Source organism: Notechis scutatus, chromosome 3, assembly GCF_049901735.1.
Source record: "Notechis scutatus isolate UNSWTSFEM ecotype Mainland chromosome 3, rNotScu1.2, whole genome shotgun sequence".
NCBI classification, from domain to species: Eukaryota; Metazoa; Chordata; class Lepidosauria; order Squamata; family Elapidae; genus Notechis; species Notechis scutatus.
In genome coordinates this window covers 104,200,748-104,224,349 of record NC_142011.1, presented here as the reverse complement: position 1 = coordinate 104,224,349, position 23,602 = coordinate 104,200,748, and the positions used below count along the sequence as shown (strand labels likewise).

Sequence of the window (23,602 nt, the reverse complement as noted above, 5' to 3'; positions counted from 1 at the left end):
GATAGATACCGTGGAGGGCAAGGTTTTTCTCTCTCAGGACAGGTTGAATAGTATCCAGTCTTTGGCCAGAGAGATCAGAGTCTTAAGGAGGGTTTCCCTGGCAGTTCTGTCTCAACTGTTAGGGAAACTGATTTCTTGTATTTCCATTGTGCCTTGAGCTCGATTCCATTCTAGAGATCTGCAATGGTTCCTGCTACCTTTCCAGCGATCTGGAAGAGCCACTTCCAATGTCCGGATAAAGGTACCGCACAATGTTCTCCGATCGCTCCGCTGGTGGTCGGAAAACACGATAAACAAGGGGTGTCCTTTCAAGGAACCTTGCAGGGCAACGATCACAACCGACGCCAGCCTGGTAGGATGGGGAGCTCACTTCCAATCCCACACTGCACAGGGAATTTGGACTATTTCCGAACAATCACAAAGCATCAACCTGTTGGAGCTGCGAGCAGCTCATCTGGCGTTACGCAGTTTTCTACTCCTTTTCCAATCGTGCCATGTTCTGGTCTTGACAGACAATATCACAATCAAGGCCCACGTAAACAGACGGGGTACCCACTCCAAACTTCTGATGCGGGAGACGGCCGGGTTTTTCAAGTGGGCCGAGGCCAATCTGTTGTTGCTCAAGGCAGAGTACATAGCAGGGGCCTTAAACACACAAGTGGACTGGCTCAGCAGGGCCTCGATAGATCAGGCAGAGTGGCGCCTACACCCGTCTCTCTTCTAGGAAGCAGTGCGGAGGTTTGGGCAACCGGTGATCGATCTATTTGCCTCTCCCCTCAACGCCCAATTGCCCTGCTATATTTCAAGGTACCCGACTCAGGGGGCGGAGGCCATCAACGCTCTGCGATGTCAGTGGCCTCCCGGACTTTTATATGCGTTTCCTCCACTCCCTGTAATACCCAGGTTGATCCAGAAGTTATTGGAGGAACAAGCAGAACTGATATTGGTCGCCCCTTACTGGCCCAGGCGAACGTGGTCCGTGGACTTACAGGACCTGTCAAGAGAACAACCTTGGAAAATTCCACCGTCGAGGGTTTCCCTCTCGCAAGGGCCGGTACTTCACCTGGACCCACAATGGCTCAGCCTCGCCATATGGAGGTTAAGCGGAACCGTTTAAGGACCCAACAGATTTCAGAGGATGCCATTGCCACCATACAAGCATCCAGACGGTCCTCTACAAATCGTATATACGAGGCTACGTGGTCTGCTTTCTGGTGCTGGGGGCCTAAGATCAACCCAACTGCCCCATCAATAGGACAATTATTGGACTTTTTACAGGAGGGGTTGACAAGGGCCTATCTCCGAATACTTTACGCAGACAGGTTGTGGCCTTAGCCTCGGTGATATCCTGGGGTGACCTTCGTTCCATAGCGCACCATCCACATATCCTCAGTTTTCTTAAGGGTGCTGCAAACTTACAACCTCCTGTAATTCACCGCTATCCCACCTGGGAGCTCAACAAGGTGTTAACCACACTTACAACTGGCCCATTCGAGCCTTTAAGAACCGCTAGTCTCAAATTCCTGACATATAAGGTGGTCTTCTTAATTGCGATCACATCAGCAAGGAGGATTTCCGAGTTGGCAGCATTGTCGATGAGAAAGGACCTGTGTGTGTTTCATGCGGACAGAGTGGTTCTCAGATTGGATCCATCGTTCATCCCTAAAGTAAATTCAGCCTTCCACAGAGCGCAGGAGTTGGTGCTTCCAAATTTTTGTCCGAAACCATCTCATAGACTGGAGCATCAATGACATCGACTTGACGTTCGAAGGGCGTTAAGCATCTATCTAGACCGCACGGCGGCATTTCGAAAGTCTGAGGCTCTATTCCTATCCTTCAACCTATCCACTTTAGGACACAGGGTGTCGTCGACCACCATTGGTAGATGGTTGAGAGCCACCATAGCTAAAAGTTATGAATGCCAGTCCATCTCAGTTCCTAAAGGGCATTACAGCCCACTCAACAAGGAGTGCGGCAACATCAGCAGCATGGGCCACTCGGGCTTCCATAGACGAAATCTGCAGAGCAGCTACTTGGGCTTCACCATCGCCCTTTGTCAGAAATTATAAAATTGATGTCTACGCCTCAGCAGACGCTTCATTTGGCAGAAGAGTCCTGCAGAGGGTCCATAGAGTTTAGGAGTGGATTTCGATCCAGACGGAGTCCCTCCCTAAGGACAGGCCAAGCTTTGGTATGTCCCACTTCTGGATGCTCTGAACAGCTCATGGGAGAAAGGGCGTTGGTACTTACCTGATACGCCCATTCTCTGTGAGCTGTTAAGAGCATCCAGCCCCACCCATTTCTTTCCGTCTGGTGGGGTTCCGTTTTGGTCAGGGATCTAGATTAGGTGATGAGTCCCAAACTTTGGCACTCAGTCTTCGCAAAACTGGGGGACGCTGAGGAGGTATCCCGTGGAGGAGGAGGAGCATCCCGGAGTTTTAAGCCCAGCCTTTCCAGAAGAAACTGAAGCACCTCCCACTTCTGGATGCTCTTCACAGCTCACAGAGAACGGGCGTATCAGGTAAGTACCAACGGCCTTTTTGCAATTTTTTTCAGTGAGGGGTTCTAAAAATATGTGTTTTTACACCAAGAATTCAAATCTATTATTTTTGCAATTGCACAACGTTTAGCTTGGTATGGTAAATACATGTCTGATCGTATACCCCACGAATACTGTTAACTTTATTTTCTCAAAATTACACCTTGTACTACAAAAAGTTTTTTTCTGCATGAATCTTATCTAGCTAAGCAAAAACTAATTCATGCACTCATAATCTAAGAGTTTCAAAAATGTTTAAGCGAGTTTCATCAAGTCTTGTTTTGATTCATTCTTCGACATTAGCCGCCAACTTGCTTCTTGGCATCTGATATAAACTTCACATTTCTCATATGTATGCACTCCACTTGCTGCCTCTGACTGACCTGTTTGACACATCTCTCTATTGATTGGGCATGACAGGGCTACTGTGGTACTGGTATTTGCATTGGTTCATCTGCTGTAGTCAGTTTGCACGTCAAAGGTGGCTCATATTGTTCTGATCTAGGCTTCCTTAAAAAGCATAGCACACAATCTTAATCTCGGCAAAACCTCTTTTATTTCCACAGCTGTGAATTACATTCATTCACAGCCGGCCAGGCTTCAAAAACAGTCTTTCAGGAACAGTTTTTCAGGAGAATGTTGATAAACACCCACCTTATCACACTTGGAATGCGTAATGCAGGGCAAAGCCAAACTTGACACAGAGTCAAACAGGATTTTTCAAAGCTGGTTTTCTGAGCAAACAAATTAATTGCTTACTGCAAAAGCTCACCTCCCATTCACTCCTCTTTTATGTCCTATGGGAGGGGCCATCATCTCCGAGGTGTGGCCTTACTCCTGAGTCAACCCTGCTTTCTCAATTGTTTTTGTCTTCTGCTAGCTCTGCGCATGTGCAGGCTGGGAACTGGTTCCATAAGTTCCCCTGCATCACTGCCATCTAAGTCTGAAGGCAGTTTTTGACTGCTAGCCTGCCCTGGCCCCATCTCTGCCCCTGATGCAGCGCCCTCCTCCAGATCTTCCTCAGCCTCCAGACCTGGTCCAGGTTCCTCCCCAACCTCCTCGCTACTGTCCGACTCTGCTGCCAGCTCCGTCAGCCACCAGCGGGCCACGACACATATACAACTTCTTCAGATCAGTAAATTAGCTGTAGCAGAGTGGATGCTCTGGCTTGACCTCTACCCAGTGTATGGCATCACCTTCACAGCCAGTATTAACATTTGTAGAATCTCCTCCAATGGTCTTCAAGCTTTTGTCAATGCCTTTCTTCTTCATGAAATACACCAGTTTATCTGTAAACACTTGAGCAGGTTTTCCTGTTTTTGAGCCTTTCTCTGGAGTGAAATGATAAAGATATGTTCCACCCAGCTCATTGCACACAGAATAATGTACTCCTTTGATGGTACTGGGGAATTGCTGGTCTGAATTGTTTTCTGGGGAATTGCTGGTCTGAAAACTAATAATATTTATGTAGTTATTTACCAAAGCACATCTAAATTATAATAAAGTAACCAAAATATTTTTACAATCCCCAAGGCATGTCACCATTTTTGAGTACCCCTAATGTTTGGAAATTGAACGTCGAAAAATTTGACACACCCTACTACTATATACAATACAATTCTCATGTTGTCTCTTAGTCGTCTTTTATGTAAAACCCACATTTAGATAAGGTCCTATAGAATCTTCTTTAGTCTATCAACCAATATTGATGTAAATATTTCATAATCACTATTCAACAGAGAAATTGGTCTATAATTTAGTAGAGCTTGAGTCTTGTCCATCCTTTCTAATAAGGCAATATTGGCCTCTTTCCAGGAATTTGGCATTGCAGTTCCTTTAGAATGGATGTTCATCACATTTTAAGTCATTGCAAAAGTTGGTTTTTAAAATGCTTACAATATGAACTTGGTAGTCTATCAGGACATGGTGCATTCCCTAATTTAAAGTTTTTATAGATTCTGATATTCAAAAGTTATTATGGGGCTATTCATTATTTGTTTCTGAGGTTTTGGATTTTTATTCAACTTTGTATAAAAGACAGGAAGTCTTCCTAGAAATGATTGATGAATATTTGAGAAAACAGATTTTACCAAAACTCTGTCATACAGTTTTCTTAACAGCAATTGGGTTAAATGCAAATGGGCTACATCAAATTTCAGTGAGGCATTTAGCATTATCGACTAAGAGAACAGTTTCAAGTTTTGTCATATACTTGACTCTCATGAAATTTGAAGAATTGACACAAGACATTACTGCATCATGCTTGCTGTTTACTTGTTTTGCGTGCTTTTGTAGGATGTCATTAAATAATTGATTATATAGTAATACAATTACTTGTAAACAGGAATATGTGACTAAAAGCTCTATTAAAGTACCACTAAGATGACTTTGTTATCTTTTTTCTTGCCTAGCTATTAGAACATGCATAATGTTATTCAACATGCATAATAAGCCACTAAAAGGCTTGATGTGGTAGAATATTACCTTATTATGCAAGTTTGAATGAGTTAGTTTAGCAAACAAACTAGAATTAATGGTAGAAAGTAACAGCATACTGGGGGATATTGAGAAGTTGATCTATATGTGAGTGTGCTATGACATGTCTTCTTTATTTCTCTTGATATAGTATTTTTTAAATTTAGTAGGATTATTATGAATTTTGATAGCAACAGAAATAGATGTAAGATATATACAATAGAAAAGTAAAGATTTAACAGGTAAAGTATAGTAAGCGTAAACTTCCCATAGTGTGGTTATGCCCAAACCAAATATAATGTGAAACAAAAAAAATGTTTTATGACTGAGCTAATTCATTTTCTCACAGTTTCCCCCAGAGTTTGTTATTTGGAAGGGTGGCACTGGAGAAAGGGTAAAAATATTTGTAACCTTTCCCTTGTGTTGTCAGCACATTCCTGTGAAGGAGTTTGTTTGCCCTATGAATTGTGATCTTATTTGCTTCCCTTTTTGATATAGCAAAAGTAAGGGTTAGGGTTCAAGCAAATATGGTGATAAGAAGAGGGCTCAAGACTTCGATAGATGCTCAGTGGCTGGACCTGAGATGAGTTTTCCTTTGATCCACATTAGACTATATGAATTGGTGAAACTCTTCTACACCAAAGGCTCATATGCTGTCTTCTTGCCAGTTGTAGCATGGGAGCAGAGGCAGTGTCCCAGTTCACAGATAAGTGGAAAGAGAGGTTTCAGATTCAAACTAGATGGAAGCTGGCAGGTGGTACCAATAGACATGTATACAAGACCATTGCCAGGGAAAGAATGGTGTTTCTTAATATATCCCAAAATGTTGTTGTGAATTCCATTGATTTAGTAGTCTATGATCTATTCAAGTATAACCGTCTGAAGTACTACCTCATGACAGATCACATGCCATTCCATTTAGAGTTGGCTTCTGCACCATTGTTATTTCCTGCCCACACATCCCCACCCCAATCAGTATAGTGAGAACCATTTATATGAACTTTGGTTCCAGCCAGAACAAAAATGGTACGAAATGTACTCTGGCGGTGCTCCAAGTGTGGGATTCCTGATTTTCTAAAAAGTCTTGTTTCTTCAGCCAGGCTCCTGGAATGTGGAACTATTTGTGATCAGTGAACATCTGAAACATGGTCTAATAGTAGTTTTTGGATTGAGAAAGACTAGTTTCTTAGCCAACTGGCAGAGAACAGTTTATCTCTTATCTCTGACTCATGAATGGATTTTACACACACACACACACACACACACACACACACACACACACACACACACACGTCTTGATCTATGTATTTATGTAATTTTATGGCTCCATGGAGCCTTCATTTAAAAATGTTAGAATTCTTTTAGAATTAATTGAGTCATAACATAGTTGTAGCTATAATTCAGGACATGCAGAAACTCCAGATAGTTCTGTTTTTAAAAGTGACTTATTCTTTCTATGTTGCTGTCCAGTTTTGCCTTGCTTTGTCCTTTAACATCTGTTGGATAAGGCCATTTTAATAAAATGCTGGAGAATCTGGCAGGCTCACCCCTCAAAACATTATCTGCAAGCTCCTGTTTAATTCTGTGTTATAATTTTGCATGATCATTAAAAACAAATGGATAGATTTTGTTGGCCAGTTAACCAGGAGTACCCTCCAAAACTCAGGTTAGAACAGATCAGCTTTATCCAGGGTGATATTATCCCAGATGTCTTAAAACACCAGTCTTTCCTCATCTTTTGGAATTGGAAGATCCTTTAGATTTGCCCAGTTGCATTTCAGAGCTTAACTGAGAATCAGAGGCTGCAAGGCAGTTTGCTACTGTCCATTATTTTTATGCAGTTTTTTTTTTTTTGTAAATAGCTGTAATAGTTTGGGAATGATCTGTTAAAGATATAGGGATCTGTCATCCAGATTTTATGAGAGACAGTTACTGTTTGGAATGAATTGTAGCTCAGTGATGGTATAGTTCAGTAGCTTTAGTTGGGAACCATAGATGACAAGTAAAACAAATTAGGAATCTAAATCATAAATGTCTGAAAGGTGCCTTTTCAAAAGGCAACTGGACTTTATAGATATTTGGTATAAATATTCTGTTTTATGTTGATAGTTTGGAGATTATTCTTGGATACCAGTTTTGTTACTTGTTGGAAGTTACCCTCCTCTTCTAGGGAAACAGCCCCCACCCTTTATCAAGTAGGGCTATTAAAATAGCTGGAGCCAGCTTACTTTTCACAACAAAGGAAGGAGAAAATTACAGGCATGAGATACAGAGAAAAAAAAACCCTACAAACTAGCTAAGATCCTTTCCCATAGAAATCAAATAGATGGCAAGTTATAAAAACTTGTGAAAAGCAAACCAAAAGGCATGGCAGGAAGGAAACATGATAGCAAACAAGCAACTACAAAGGATCAGGACCATAAAACTAAGATCCCAGGAAGAGATCCCGAAGAGATAGGAATTCAACACACAAATCAAAGTCTTCAAAGATTCACACCTACAAATCAAAGAACCTGAAGTGTATAAAAGAGAGGTTTTTCTACTCATTTATTAGATTAATCCTAGGAACGCTGTGAGATTTCTTACCTGCCTTCCTATTAATAAACTGATTCTAACTTTCAACGCAGCTGACCAAATCATTTTGCATTTCTCCTAGCCTGGAAATTTGAATCCACAAAAGGAAATAACTTTGCCTATTCCTTAAAGGGCAAGGTTTCTTTTTTCCTTTCCTCAACTTTAATCAATTATTTGTTACCATCCTGTTCCTCCATCCTTCTCTCTTTGAACAAAAGCTTCCATTTCCATAAATTCTTGAAGGACTAGTTTAGGGTTCTTGCCTACAGGTAGTTTGTTTAATTTTAAAATTGCAGAAATTGCCCATATGTCTTCCTGTTTTTAGTTTTCTTTCTGTGAAATCATTTGTGGTGTTACAAATGCTAATGGATCTTTTAAAAAGACTATGCATCTCTCTTTTCATTAATGATAATGCAGGAAAAAAATTAAATGTTTAAGGGAAATTCTAAGATGGGTTAAAGTACTTCAGATGATGCAGAATATTACACCAGGAACAATATTAGAGATTTTATATATGGAAATACTGTCGTTTTCTGTTTATGTTACTCCCCTTGTCTTTTCCATAGTGTAATTTAAACTATCCATCAGAGTTTCCACAATCAGGGTGCCTATAGAAATTTCTTACGCTTCTCAGCAATCAGTATGGTGGCTAGCAATTCTGACCTTTGAAGTCCATTCTTTCTGGTTTGGGGGAAAGCTGGTGTGGGTATTGACCTTTAGACCCTGAATGTTTTGAGACTAGTTTATCGGAAGGATTGCCTGCATCCATTAGAGTCAGCCTTGGCTTTATAATTAATACATGAAGTCCTGCCCTTTGACCCATTGATAAAGAGAGATTTGCAAGGCTGTTTTATAGTCATAGACTGCCTTCTCCACTCAAAATTAAAGAGCTGTTGCTTTGAAAATTTCAGATATACATTTACCTATTTATTTCACAGTACTTCTTACTAATTGCTCTGATCATTTTTACTGTTATCTTTTTAAGGTATGCATAATATGACATAAATTGACGGTGTCTATTATGTTTTATGATTAATTGAAATACTGTGCATTTTCTTGAGAAGGAAGCATAATCGTTCCTTGAAATATTGTTTATGCATTCATTAGGCAGCAGCATTATAAACTATTTGTCTGGGAATAGGTTCCTTTAAATTCAGTAGAATGTACTCCTGAGTAGACATCAATCATATTAGGTAAATTGTAAATTGCTCCAGTGGCAGATCCAGTAGCAATAAATCAGAGGTCATGGTTTAGAGATTTGTTTTCAATTACAAGAGAGGAAAATTTGTATCTTGCTAGTTAAGGTGTCCTAGTTAAATATTAAATAGTATAGTATCCATTTTATCAAAATGTCTAAGGCATTTCAATATATATCAAGTTTGTTTTTCTTCTGTGAATACATTTTACACCTCTATCACAAAAATGATATAAACTTAGCTTGACCACATCTTGTTTCCTGCTGTATGAGATCTTTGCAATAACTTGAACAGATTTGTGTATTTTTTTTAATTTTCCTCAAAAAATAAATTGTAAAAACACATCCTAAATAGTTTAACATAGCCTTGAAATCTCTCTCTGTGTGTGTATACACACACACACACACACACACATACATACATACATACATACATACATGTGAGTGTGTTATATTATGCATTGATATAATAATAGAAATGGAAATAACCCTGTAAAAATGTTTAAACGATGAAGGCTTTGTAAGTTTAAACAACAAGATATGCTTATTGAGTCTGCCATAGTTTGCAATTGTATAGTTATGATAATAGAAAAACCCTTGAATAATTTGCAGGATAAAAAGAAAAGGAATACAGTGTTCATCCATTAGTGTGGTTATCTCAGTTATAAATTGTACTTTGTTTCTCTATTGACAGATATTCTGGTCTTTATTATTAAAACAAATAAAGGAGAAAATTCTCCTTCAATAATTTATTGCCAGGTCCTTGATTTATAATGGATACTGTTAAATGATTGTAATTTAAAAAAACTAAAAGAAATACCCATTAAAATTTCAAGGGATTTTCTTCTTCTTCAAGGAGTCTAATTATTTTATTTTCTTGACGATGTTGCTGACTCCAAGAAATGGCTTGCCTCCAGATAAAAGATTATATATGTATATTAATTGAGAAAACTAAGATTAATATCAGAATGGATTTAAAGAATCTTTTTACAAATTTTGTTATTTTATTTTTATTTCCTCAGTCACAGATGAAGATACTGTAAAGAGATATTTTGCCAAGTTTGAAGAAAAGTTTTTCCAAACTTGTGAGAAAGAGCTTGCCAAAATCAACACATTTTATTCAGGTAAGACATCTTTTGTTCCATCAGATTCCTAAGGGGCAATTGCCATATCAAGGCTACACCATGTTCTTCAGTAGTTCTTATTTAGAAAGCTCCTTTTACTCTGCCAGGAATAAGACAAGAATATATAGCTTTGGTCAGTAGAAGAAACTAAGCTCCTAATCCTAACTTACTTAACCAAAGCAGATTTTAAATTAGCCAGAATTTTCCTAAAGTGGAATATTATAATGTTTTTAGTATAAAACTGAATTTCTGATTAGCTGTCAGCACCCTAAAAAGAGGATGAGGAATGGATGTGAACCTCAAGGATTATGTTTCTTATCCTAAATTGTTTTTGTTATATCTTAAAAGATGCTATACTGAGTACTACTGGAAATTTTTTAAGGATGCCCATTATGTGAAATAATAATTATAATGTGCCTAAAGTTATTTTTATGGCAAACACAATGTTGAATTACAATCCTTTTTATCAGTTCTGTCTGTCAGAATGATCTGTCTGTTTATCTATCTATCTATCTATCTATCTATCTATCTATCTATCTATCTATCTATCTATCTCTATCCTGCTTTTATTATTTTTATAAATTATTCAAGGTGGAGAGCATATCTTCTTCCTCCTCCTATTTTCCTCACAGCAACAATCCTGTGAGTTGGGCTGAGAGACAGTGACTGACTCAAAGTCATAAAGTTTCCCTTAAGTTACAGTCATTCAGGATGATAAGGAGATGATGTAAATATAAACAATGAAATCAAAGGAAATGGAAAAATATAGTGATATTATTCTTACATATAATAAATAATATATTCTTACATATAATAAACCTTGTTTAACCCAACGGTCAAAAGACAGCATTGAAACTCTAAATAAACTATAGCTCTGAGGCCTCAGATATTAGCACTTTTGACTAAATGGGGAAATAATTTTTCAGCAGTGCTGTTTCTGATGTTTTTTATGGTCTGTTTGTTAATGAAGAAGTGCAGTAGACCATTGTTGGTGCATTAATAAACAATGGCATATAACCAGAGGTGGTATTCAGCAGGTTCTGACCAGTTCTGGAGAACCGGTAGCAGAAAAATTGAATAGTTAGGAAAACTGGCAAATACCACCTCTGACAGGAAATTTTACAGTATCCTTCCCTTGCCACACCCACCAAGCCACGCCCACAGAACCAGTAGTAAAAAAATTTGAATCCCTCCACTGCATATAACAGCTTAAAAAGTGTATGCATTCCTGAGATTGCACATAACGTTATTAAGTCTTATTTTTATTTACAGTTTTATTAAAGAAGAAATATAGACCAAAAGTTAGTATCTTGTAACTACAGTATATCAGATGCTAGATCTGGTATGTGTACCCATGGGTTTTCTCTTTGCAAATAGCTGTAATAGTTTGGGAATTATCTGTTAAGGACATAGGAATCTATCATCCAGATTTTATAAAAAACAATTTTCATTGGAATGAATTGTAGGTCAGATTTATTTGTAGTCTACTGAGACTCTGGAAGCGCAGAAAAGAGCAACAAAGATGATTGGGGGCTGGAGCCTAAAACATATGAAGAATGCTTCCAGGAACTGGGTATGTTTAGTCTAGTGAAAAGAAGAACTAGGGGTGACATGATAGCAGTATTCCAATATTTGTGGGGCTGCCACAAAGAAGAGGGAGTCAAGCTATTCCCCAAAGCAAGAGAAGGCAAAACAAGAAACAATGGATGGAAACCAATCGAGAAGAGAAGAAACCTAGAACTGAAGAGAAATTTCCTAACAGTGAGAACAATTAACCAATGGAATGGCTTGCCTTCAGAAGTTGGGGTGCTCTTGTCACAGGAGTCTTTTAAGAAGAGACTGGACAGCCACTTGTCTGCAATGGTATAGGATGTTCTGCTTAAGCAGGCCGTTGGACTAGAAGTCTCTCCCAGTTCTGTTATCCTGTTAATTTTGTTAATTTATTTCATAGGGCTTAGTTGTAGATCATAAAAAGTTAAATTTTATTGATTGGGGGAAAAAATCTTAAGTGCACGTAGCAGTCAGTTGGTAGGGTTTTGATATAAAGAAATGCTTATATATATGGATTGCAGTGTTACATTTCACTATCAGGAAAATAAATTTCTTCTGTGAACTAGGCTTTGGATGATAAGGGGTGAAAGTGATTTTTTATTTTCTCAACCCTTTTCAAAGAGAAACGTCAAATAATCAGGAGTTATTGAAGTATCAGACAGACACATTTCAATTATATCATCATTTAAAGTTGTATGTTTACAAAAATTTTAACTGGACACACTTGCATTATTCATTATGCATTAATTATCCCCATCCCCATTGTAGTCAGATGAACTACACTGCCCCCCCCCCCTCAACATCCTCTTGTAGGGAAAAAAACACCCATCAAATGACAACTGGATTTTCTTTATTTCAGCATCCATCTGTGCTATAAAATAAAATACTATCTGTTGACTTGCTCCTTTGGGGGAAGAGCAACATGATCTGTGTTATTTATGTTGAACTTACTTAATATAATATATAAACATATTATTCTGTATTTCATTCCATAGAAAAACTGGCAGAAGCGCAGCGCAGATTTGCTACACTACAGAATGAATTGCAATCAACTTTGGATGCACAAAAGGAAACCAGTGGTCTTACTACCGTGCGGCAACGTAAAAAGCCAGTCTTCCATCTGTCTCATGAGGAACGTGTTCATCATAGGAACATCAAAGACCTGAAACTGGCCTTCAGCGAGTTCTACCTCAGCCTCATCTTACTGCAGAATTATCAGGTATTGATCATATCATTAAAGAATGTTTCCGGTGATTCAGATGGGATTAATCTTGATTAAAGTGAGGCTTGCTGGAATTTTTGCAACCAGATTGCCTTTTATCCGGTTCATCGTACAGCTATTGATTAAGATTCAATTAGTGTAGATACTTATATGACTTGTATGGTAATGAATGAGATACAGTTTTATATGAAGTGCTTGGGTCCACAATTAATCTCCAAGATACCATTTCACCCTTTATATCAGTTCAGAAACGTTTTCACTTTTCTGTTTAAATTTACCTATGACGAGCAAAATCTTCTTGCTTCCCACAAACATTTGAAAATGTTCGTGGGAAGGTATTAGGCTAAATTTGCAGTTGATATCTGGAGTAATATGAAACTTGTTAAGAGTAGATGCATCTTATTGGCCACAGGTTGCCACATTCTGGTGTAGATACAGAAACATCTGCATTGACACAAAAATATTGAGCTGGGTTATAATGCGTGTGAAAATCATCATCTTGCAGATAATGGAATACCTCTATGGTACATATGGTCCCTAGTACATTTCTTTGAACTAAAAAGATTGGCTTGCTCTCAATAGATCATCATTTATATAATTTGTCTTTTATTCTCTAGCACTAAAGATAGTCCTTGACTTACAACAGTTCATTCAGTGACCATTTGAAGTTACAATGGCACTGAAAAAAGTGGCTTATGACCATTTTTCACACTTATGACCATTGCAGCATCCCTTGATCATATGACCAAAATTCAGACGCTTGACAACTGGTTCATATTTATGATATTTTCAGTGTCCCACACTGTCCTGGGGTCATGTGATCACCTTTTATGACCTTCTGACAAGGAAAGTCAGTGGGGAAGCCAGATTCACTTAACAACCATAATACTAATTTAACAACTGCAGTGATTCACTTAACAACTGTGTCAAGATAGGTTATAAAATGAGGCAAAATTCACTCAACAAATGTTTCATTTAGCAACAGAAATTTGGGGCTCAGTTGTGGTCGTAAATTGAGGACTGCCTATAGTTAATTGCCACATCTTTATTTGACAAAAGTGTGGCGGGGAAATCATCAGTGTCCAAATAAATATTCTGGGGAGACAGAGGGTTGAGGAGCTCTGTGATCTTTTATTTCTGGTAATATTCCATACCACATGGATTGTTTGGGAAGCAGTTGCCTTTTTCATTTCACTTCTCACTGACTTCCTATAGTTTAATATCCTTTATTATTAACTCTTTATTGCTCAAAATATGCAGCTGGAATAGAAAGATTCTGGCAAGAATTTAACAGTGTGATATGGTATTAGAGTTGTCAAACACTTCGTGTCACTGAGATTTGTCAGAAGTTGTAATTATTCCCAGAGCAATCAAAGTTATTCAACCCAGAAATAAGAACCTAAGCCTGAAATTGTGACTTCATTTTTTTTTCATTTAGCTTGTGAACAAGGTATAGCTCTCAAGGGAGATTGCTGGGTTTCTTCAAGAGAAAATAATTAAAATTTCTTATTAAAGATAATATATATCATTAATATATTAGTTTCCTCTTCCCATCTTCAGATTGTTTCCTTGCTTTTCTATCCTACTGAGCTCCATTATGAAATCACTCTAGGCATGATTTAATTGAAAATAATTTCAGTAGAGCTGCTGTAACTCTTCCCATAGGCACTATATTTCGGTTCTGTTCTTTGTTTTGTTTCAGATTTGAAAATGAAACCTAGCCTAAATGAGATCATTTTCCAAATAATATTATCTTTTGGATGTTTAGTTTATAAGGAAATTTTTCCCTCTTATTTTATATGATTTTCCCCTTTTTCTTTTTTAAAAGAACTAGGTTGATTTTGAATATATATTTTACTTTACTATGTAATTTTGTTTCTATAACAGGTTAGGTTTCTTTTTTAACTTATACATTAGCCTATAATAATGATATAGTGATATAGTTTTACTGTTATTATATATAATGCCTCAAACTATTGAGTTTTTCTTAAATTCAATTGCACTGTTTTTTAAAATTCAATAAATATCAATACACATACATATACTCGGTGTTATCTTTAAAATAAGTTACACCTTTAAAATAAATCACACTTTTTTATGTACCTCATTATTAAATGTAATATAATGTGCCATAGGCTTAAAATAGCAAGTGCTTTACTTAAGTCCCATGTATTACAATGTGTTAAAAGCAAGTGAAGATTTCCATATCCTTAATTTTTAATTCTTTATTTGCTTTTTTTGATAACCCAACAACTTTCTTCTTTAAATATTCTATTATTTCTAGTAAACAGCAGTTTATATACTAGGTGTTCAAAAATGTGTTCAGCAGTCAGTGAATTGGGAATGTTGACTTGTTTCTAATCCTCCATTTTTGTCTGTATGAAGTATGGAGTTGCTATTAGTGATTACAATCAATTTTATGCATTATTATGTATAAAACTAAAGGACAACAGTGTGGATTACAATCAGACTTCAGCTCTGGCATTTTAATTTAAACATGCAATTTACAAAAGGTTACTCCTGTAGCAGCAATATTTTATGAGGGAATATATGATTTTTCAAAGCTGGCTTTGTTAATTCTTTTGTTAATTTTAAAGAAAAAAAGATTAGCTTTATTTATGGATAGAAAAATGTAAAATATGTTTCTTTTAAAGACAGAAAAGATTTTATAGTTTCTTCCTTCAAGTGGTTTATTTCCCTTCCCAATTCCCTGATATCAAATGAAAGGGTAATATGTGCAGAAACTAAGCAAATAACATGGTTGTGTTTTATCTTTATCTTTAGAATCTAAATTTCACAGGGTTCCGTAAGATTTTGAAGAAACATGATAAGATCCTGGAGACACCACGAGGTGCTGATTGGAGAGTGGCTCATGTTGAAGTGGCTCCTTTCTATACTTGCAAGAAAATCAACCAGCTCATCTCTGAAACAGAGGTATAGTTACTATGTAAGGCAGGGATGTCAAACTCAAGGCCCATGGGCCAGATCCAGCCTGGGGGGTTGCTTAGATTTGGTCCACGGGGCCTGCCTGGAAATATCAAAGGACCAGCCCACGGAGCCTCTGCTGGCCAAAATGGGCCACAGGGGGGCTGTAGGCAGCTCCCCAGCCCATTTTTGGCCTCCATGGCCTCTCCCAGCTGAAAATGGGTCACGCGGAGCATCTGCGTGGCCCCAGTGTGGCTTGTTTTTGGCCTCCATGGCCAAAAGATAAGCTAGGGCATTGGAGCGCAGGGTTATGGGGGAGGTTGTCAGTTACTGAGACTGGGCTAGGATGGCTGCAACTTCCCTGGGACAAGAGACCCTTTGTGCTATGCTGGTGGAACTGGGCTTTGTGCTTCTTGCAGCCCCAGAGTCGGAGGACCTCACAAAGCCCTTTTGCATGATTGGACTGAAGCTGGGTTTCATGCTGCACTGTGGCCTGGCCTTCTTCCAACCCCAGAGCTGCAGAACAGTAAGAAACCCATTTGAACCACACTGTTGGACTGGGCTGTAGCTGGGCTTCTTGCAAGCCCAGAGCTGTGGTGCATGCGAAAAAGCATCTGAGCTCCAGTATATTCTTACCCCAGCATTCCTACATATGCATGCATGTAATCTGTACCGTCTATCCCTGGCCTCCTGAGCTTGCAACACACTGCAGAAATCACTCTCCAACATGTGTGTGGCCTATGCCAGACCTTTTAATGTCTCCCCTACCCTCGTGGCAACCCCCATACTCTTTATTTGGGAACACTGCTTCCTGCCCTGTGTATGTGGAGTTAGGCAGCCCATGTCATGTGACATTGCACTTTACCTTAGGGAAGGAAATTCCAATCCCAACTATGATTGTATGTCAAAGACTGCCTGTATATTTTTAAACAAGCAGTTGAACTTTTAGTATCTATTTCATGTTTTTTTTAAAAAAAAACTTATTAGTTATAACTTTTTATCTATTTTTTTTTTAGACAGTGGTAACCAATGAATTGGAAGATGGAGACCGACAGAAAGCCATGAAACGATTACGTGTCCCACCACTAGGAGCAGCACAGGTGATGGAAATCTAAGAACTTCATTATATTTCCTTGGATAAATGGACATCATTTAAGAGTTGGCATCACGTTCACATCTTGAGTTATCTTTTGCTTTTTTCTTTGGGATTTTCACTTCAAAATTCTTGGAAGTAGACAGTGCATTAATATGTAATGGCAGAATAGAAAGGATGCTAGAATAAAAAAGTTTGTGTGTACTTCCAATTAATTATTTTGTTAATTTCCTCTGCTGTTTATTCCTGTGAAAAGTCATAGGCAAAGAGCTCTGTAAAACAGCAACAGTAAGAGAAAGACAGAAGGTTTGATGTAGCTGTCATTCTTAGAGATTTTAGTCATTCATTTGAAGCAAAATATTCTTTTAGTCCAGGGATCTTTTTTTTTTTTTTTTGGACTGCTGAGGCCAATTGAGCGTTGTTCCCTTTCCAACACTGCTTCCTTTTTCCAGTCAGCATTGTCTTAATCACCTAACTGCTGCTTTGATTTTGATTAGACCCTGGCCCTAGCAGCTTTACAGCTGCAAGACAGCTTCTCCATTCCAGAAAGCCTTTTCAGTAGTAGCATTGACACAATCATGTCATGAGAGCTAAATAGTTTCTTGACATTATATCATTGTCATACTTTATCATCACCAATACTTGGCATCAAATGCTGTGTACAGCAGTGTCTGAACTAAAATAATAATAATAATACCTGCCTCAAGCCAATCAGAACTGAGCAATTACTTAATGCTTATTCCATTCAACACAGATTCGGTGGATAAGCCTGCCACAGAAGAAATGACTGTTGATTACAGTTACCCCACTTGGTCTTGTGCACATGTGTCAAACTCGAGGCATCACATTACCATCATGTGATGTAGTGCAACATTTTCCCCCTTCGCGAAGCTGGGGTGAGTGTGGCCTGCGCGTGGCGCATCTGGTCCACGGGCCGCCAGTTTGACACCCCTGGTCTAGTGGATTAAGGAACCAGGCTAAAAACCTGGAGGCTGTGAGTTCTAGTCCCATCTTAGAAATGAAACCTGACTGGGTGACCTTGGGCCTGTCACTCTTTCTCAGCCCAAGTCACTTCATAGTGTTATTGTACCCTAAAGTAGGAGGTGGATGGAGTATTAGATATGTTTGCCACCATAAGTTATTTATTTAAAAAGGTAAAGGCAGGGTATAAATAACTAGGAATGAGAAGTAATTATATTCTTATTATTAGTAAAAATGGGATGTAACTAATACTGTGCTAAGGCCCACATAACCTGGCAATGTCTTGAACTATTTAATTCCCTCCTTGGTGTTTTAAAAAAACCCTTTTGACCACTTTTAATGTATTGTTGCTTATGTCCATGTATAATAGTTGTGCACTATTTTACAATTTATAATAGTTGTGCAGTAAAAGTAAAATTACAACTCAATCTTCTCAAAATTTATTTGTAATTCTAGAGCAAGTAAACAGTTTGCTCTAAAAGTATAAAAAGGTAAAAAGTATAAAAGTATTTGTAAGGCTTCAGTACGTCTCCATAAATTGGACTTATTTTCATCCATAAAAATGTTGCCATTTGTTCCGATAAATGCATTTTTTTCTCACTGGGACAAGCATCAGCTCAGATACAAACCTTAGAGAAAATTACAGTGGAAGGAAAGCATTAACCTCTTACATCTTATTCCTCCATATTGCTTTGCCAGCAGGATAGTCATCCTTTTGAGTAAAAGTAAGATTCAGGAGATTTAGTCACATGTCTTCACCATATGTAATTTAGGTCTAATATTAACTTTCATTAATAAGCACAGCAGGTATATAAATGAATTCAGTTGGCAGAAAGGAATCATTGGTTTGCCTGCAAACTGATATATCAGTAAGTTTGATAATATCAGCACAATCTTTTAAGATCTTAGACAGATATTTAAAATAAAAACTGTTCTGTTCTCTCTACAGCCTGCACCAGCATGGACTACTTTCAGGGTCGGGTTGTTCTGTGGAATATTTATTGTGCTGAATATCACCCTCATACTTTCAGGTTAGTTTTTAATAAGTAAACTTTACTTGGTTTCAGGATTTTGTGTGTGTGTGTGTGTGTGTGCGCATGTATAGTTTTAACTGTACCATAGGATAAGTTTTAAGTCACTTCAAATAAAATCTAAATAAAGGTATTAAACTCACAATGATATTTTGAATTACCTTTTTTTCAGTCAGAATTATTGATCCTGTAGAAACAATGAAACTGAGTCCTATCATAACATTCAGCAGCTTTTAAAACCTCAAATGTAAACTAGTCTTAAGCCAGGGAATCTCAAAACTTGCAATATTGTAACTTTTTACAATGAATGTCACAACCCTCCATGACTAAAGTAAATGCTACCATTGGGATTAGGGTTGCATTTAGAAAATAAATATAGAATGTAGTTGTAACAATTAATAATTAAATAATATGTCAATTTAAACCACCTTATAAATTTATAAATGTATAACAACTTTAAAATCATAGTTTTTCATATGTATTTATTTTTGCAGAATTCCTGAAATATCTATTTATTTTATTTTGAAGATAGCTGTTCTTATTTACTAGACTTGATGGGGGGCGGGATTTATCCTTGCCTTAAAATCAGTTTTTCTTCAATGTTCTTAAATGCTACAGCAAACAGCATGCAAAACACTGCAGACTGAAAGTTGCTTTTGGTGCTGTTTCTCCTATGGCAGCCACAATAAAATAAATCAGCACTCATTCTCCCTTCCCATTACCTCTCTTCATCATGTCAGATGGTTAGAGCTTTGCATAGAAGTCTAGCACCCTCCAGGCATGATTACTTCTCCTTTGAAAAGAAAACATTAATGTGCTTTTAAAAATGCCCTCTGGAAGTGTCATTATTTTTACATTAAACTGGCAAGCCTCCTAAGAAAGCAGTCACAGAGGTAAAGAAGGCAGAAACAAACAGAGGAAGAGATAGGATATAGGCAGGGCCACTCCAAGCAGGTGTGTAACTTGTGCATTGCCAAAGACGTGACAGGTGGGTGACAGACGGATGTTGTAGAAGTTATATTAATGAAAAGAGGAGGGGGGAAGCAGATTAATTCAACTTGTACTTCCTGAGTAGAAATAGGCTGGAAACCACAACTTTGCGGCGGTGGGAGGGAAGAGATGACAAAAGAGTAACCCATGATCCTCTGCCCCTTCCTCGGTTTTCCACATGCTTTGCAATACCTTCTTTGACATCATTAAGAGGCAGCAAAAAAGATGGAATGGTGGATAGGGCCTCCTGCACAGGCTATATAGCCCAGGCAATAGAGGAGACAGGGCTGCTGAGAGGTGGCAGAACACTTTTTGCACAGGTTAGCAGCAGTCCTGAGTAAAGGATGCAGATAAAGGAATCAATACAGAAATCGTGTATTTCTCTGCCCTAAGGAGAGAAGAAGGAACAGGCAAGGAAAAAGGAAAAAAGAAAGAGTATATGAGTATTTTTTTTTTCCTGTAGGGTAAGAAATTCCTGCCACTATCAATCACTTATGCAAAGTATTAAATTGAATTGCATAAAAAAAGAATTTTTTTCTCTCAAAAATACGAGGGGTAAAGTTTTTGGATGCCATTGAATTGTGGAATAGTTTTTAATGCAGTATATAAAATTTTTAGCACTATAGAATAATTAAAAAACGAATATTCAAAAAGGTAAAGGAATTGGATGTTCAGTATAGTTTTCTTAAAGTAATAATTCAGTTTTTCGAATACCAGATCTTCAATTTCGTCTGTGCAAATGGGCTTTTAAAATGTTTTTTAATTTATCTTTTCAAACTTGCATCGTTTGCTTATTTCAATTCTGGATGTCATTAGAACCATCTGTGTGTTTGTATTCAATTGCTAATTTGAAAGTGGAAAAACACAAGTCTTTTGATGGCTGAAAGCATATTGTAGTGTAAATGAGGGTTCTCATTCGTAAACAGCTTTGTAAAATTTGGTTGTAAATAGTGCATTGGGAGTGGGCTTTGGGTCAATCCAGTGTAATGGTACAGTAAACTCTCAATTCAATGGAATAAAGGTGGAGAGTAATATTGATTAGGATCAAATAATGTTAAAATATGATTGATATTTTGGCCATATATAAAATGCATGTAAAATATGTTATATATAGACAATATGTGTAAAGTTAGTGAACACAGATTTGCCAAACAATAAGCTAAAGCTGGGGGTAAAGTCTGTTGCCAAATTTTGTTTGTTCTATTTAAAATCTATAGGGCTAAGATCCACAAAATCAAGGCTACAGTCATAGACCTATTATAAAAACAACACAAAACAAAATAACTAGTATTGAAATAAATGGACATAATTTATATGAGATTCCACAATTATCCGTTTTTCATATGTCTCCAAATCCAGGAGACATCTATATATAATTTTTTACAAAACTTAGTTATGAAGCAATGGAATTAAATGTTCCTTCAGTAATGTGAATCAGATCTTCAGCAATATCTTAGAAGCTAACATTGTTAACCTAAAGAGAATATTTGCATTCAGATGTTTGAATTCATACTGTGAAAGCATTTACTTTAGTAACTTTGCAAATCAAAGTAGATAACAGGACAGCCTACAGTTCTTAAGATATTTCTCTGTTATTTTATTGTTTTGATGTTCTATATAAAATTTCACAGATGGAAATAGTAGCATTTCTGTGGACAAACTAGTATTTTCAAAAAAAGTGCCTAGCAATAACAGAGGGTGATAGAAAGCAGTGAGAAGGGAAGCACTTAGACCAGTCTGACTGGGCTCACTTCTAAATAGTTCATCCCAATAATGAAAAGAATTTGTAAGGATCCATTGAAGAAGTGTAAGCTAAGTTGAGTTGCCTTTAACAGAGTTTCAATGAAAAGTGAGCAAACTCATCTCTAACAGAGAACAAAAATAGGCAGGCAAAGGAAAAATGTAAATGTTTCTCTGAATTGAGAGGAGGGGAAGATTGTCCTGTCTTTCTTCAGCAGACTGAATTTGGCAAACAGCCAGGAATCTTATCATCTAATTGGAAACTGTTGCTAGGACTTATTTGTAAGACTTCCTGGAATATAAACCTTAGTAACAAACTAATAGGAGACGGAAGGTAGTTAGAAATGGAAAAAAGACTTTCCGTCCTAAAATACTATTGATTTTACCCTGCTTATAAAATTATAAAGTAATGAATTCATCAGAAAAGACTCCAGTCCTTGAGATTTTTCACCTAAAAGATACCCCATAATAAATCTATTTATATGACACTTTCTGACATACTGTAGGTAGCTTATAAAAAAACAATAAAAACTTAAAACAAAGCTTAAAACAATATATTAAAATTTAATATCCACATATAGCATTAGGAAAGTATAAAATCATCACTCGTTCATGAACTGTGTTAAAACTGGACCAGCATGTCCCAACCTTTCCGGGCTGGCAGGGCATGGGCAAGAGGGAGGAAGAGAAGATGGTTTTGTGTGAGGGGAAGGAACGAGTGTGCACACAGCTTTATTTGTGTGAGTGATGAATGCATGTGCCCACCCCTCGCACAAATATGGCTGCGCATGCACTTGCGTGGGTGCCAGCCTACTGCTCACACATCCTGGTTGCGAATAGACCACCACCTGGTACTTGTCCTTGTCCTAGACAACTACTCCCAATTATAGGGCACCCAATTATAGGGCACCCACTTCTCTACAAACGACCATCTTTCTTGATGCTAACCAGGTGGGAACTCTCCTGTTCTTGGGAGCTGACAATACTTGCCTCTACACCCCTTAATTTCTCATGGAAGGATTCGTAACATGCTTTCCTTGATCAACCTACAGTATATTGAATAGGCAGATTTGGCTTTAAACAGATGGTCCCAGAAGTAGCAAGGGCCAACCAATAAAGGTTATTATAGGTAATAACCAGATCTTGAATTGAACTTGAAGACCAATGGAGATATCCCTCAATGTACTATATGTGTTATCCAACTATAACTGATCTTGTCGATTAGCAAGTGATCAATTGCATTTTTCAGCAAATACTTTTTTAGGGCAGTCCCATTAGTTTGAAACTACCCAAAAGATAGAAAAGAGTATATATAAGTCAATTTCATAATCCAGAACAGGGCAAAGCTATTGTATCAGCCAATGCTTAGCAAAGGCTGTTCTGGTTATGGTTTCTGCCTCCTGATTTTTATCTACAAATTGCCTATAAATCCAGAATGGGCTGGATGATTTAAAATCATTAATGTTTACTATGACCCAAATACTGTATGTTTTAAGTACTGTTTTGGTATCTGGGGCATAGAGGGGCCAAGGCAATGATAAAAGAGAAGTGGCTAGATCTGTTGGGTGGGTGGGAGGAGTTATTATAGGTTATTTGTTCTGGTTTAAAATCTGCTGACCCCATCTGAAACATGTTCTCTACAATAGATTTTCATTCTTTAACTTGCCAAAGTAGTTGCTAGTGTCCTGCATCTGATATTTAGCGAAAACTTTTCAAGGGTTATGCATGCCTTGAAAATGTTTCTGGAGAAGTATTTCGAATCATTGGTAAACCCATGACATCTCTGTTATTCAGGGTTTGACAAGATTTGACAAACAAGATTTTATTTAAGGGATCTACTCATTAAAATTAATATAACTCTTAAAAAATTCACAACTTTTTTCCCAAGCTAATGCAGAAACCTGGAAATGGGATGTTTTAATGAATAGTAGACTGCCTAAGATCTTGAAGCATTTCTTCTGAATCATTTTTGAAACATGCATATTTTTTTCCTTTATTCACGTCTTGTTTTGTTATTGACTGGATAATACATTCCACTTCTCTCTCTTCATTTTAGAAAGATGTCATTTTACAAAACAATACTTCTGGGTCTTTATAGCTTTTTTGGTTCTGCTTATTAAGTATGCTGGCTCCTCTGGGACTGATTCCCCACCCCCACCCAC

General features: G+C 37.5%; 1 protein-coding gene across 1 annotated transcript in view; it reads left to right on the top strand.

Moving 5' to 3' along the window:
• The window catches only part of XPR1 (xenotropic and polytropic retrovirus receptor 1), a 92,529-nt gene that overhangs the window by 33,828 nt on the left and 35,099 nt on the right, over nucleotides 1-23,602 (top strand). Inside the window, exons 3-7 of the mRNA XM_026669235.2 lie at nucleotides 9,806-9,907; nucleotides 12,454-12,677; nucleotides 15,465-15,614; nucleotides 16,622-16,705; nucleotides 18,629-18,710. Coding sequence (XP_026525020.2) covers nucleotides 9,806-9,907; nucleotides 12,454-12,677; nucleotides 15,465-15,614; nucleotides 16,622-16,705; nucleotides 18,629-18,710 — 642 coding nt within the window. The remainder of the gene's footprint in view (nucleotides 1-9,805; nucleotides 9,908-12,453; nucleotides 12,678-15,464; nucleotides 15,615-16,621; nucleotides 16,706-18,628; nucleotides 18,711-23,602) is intronic.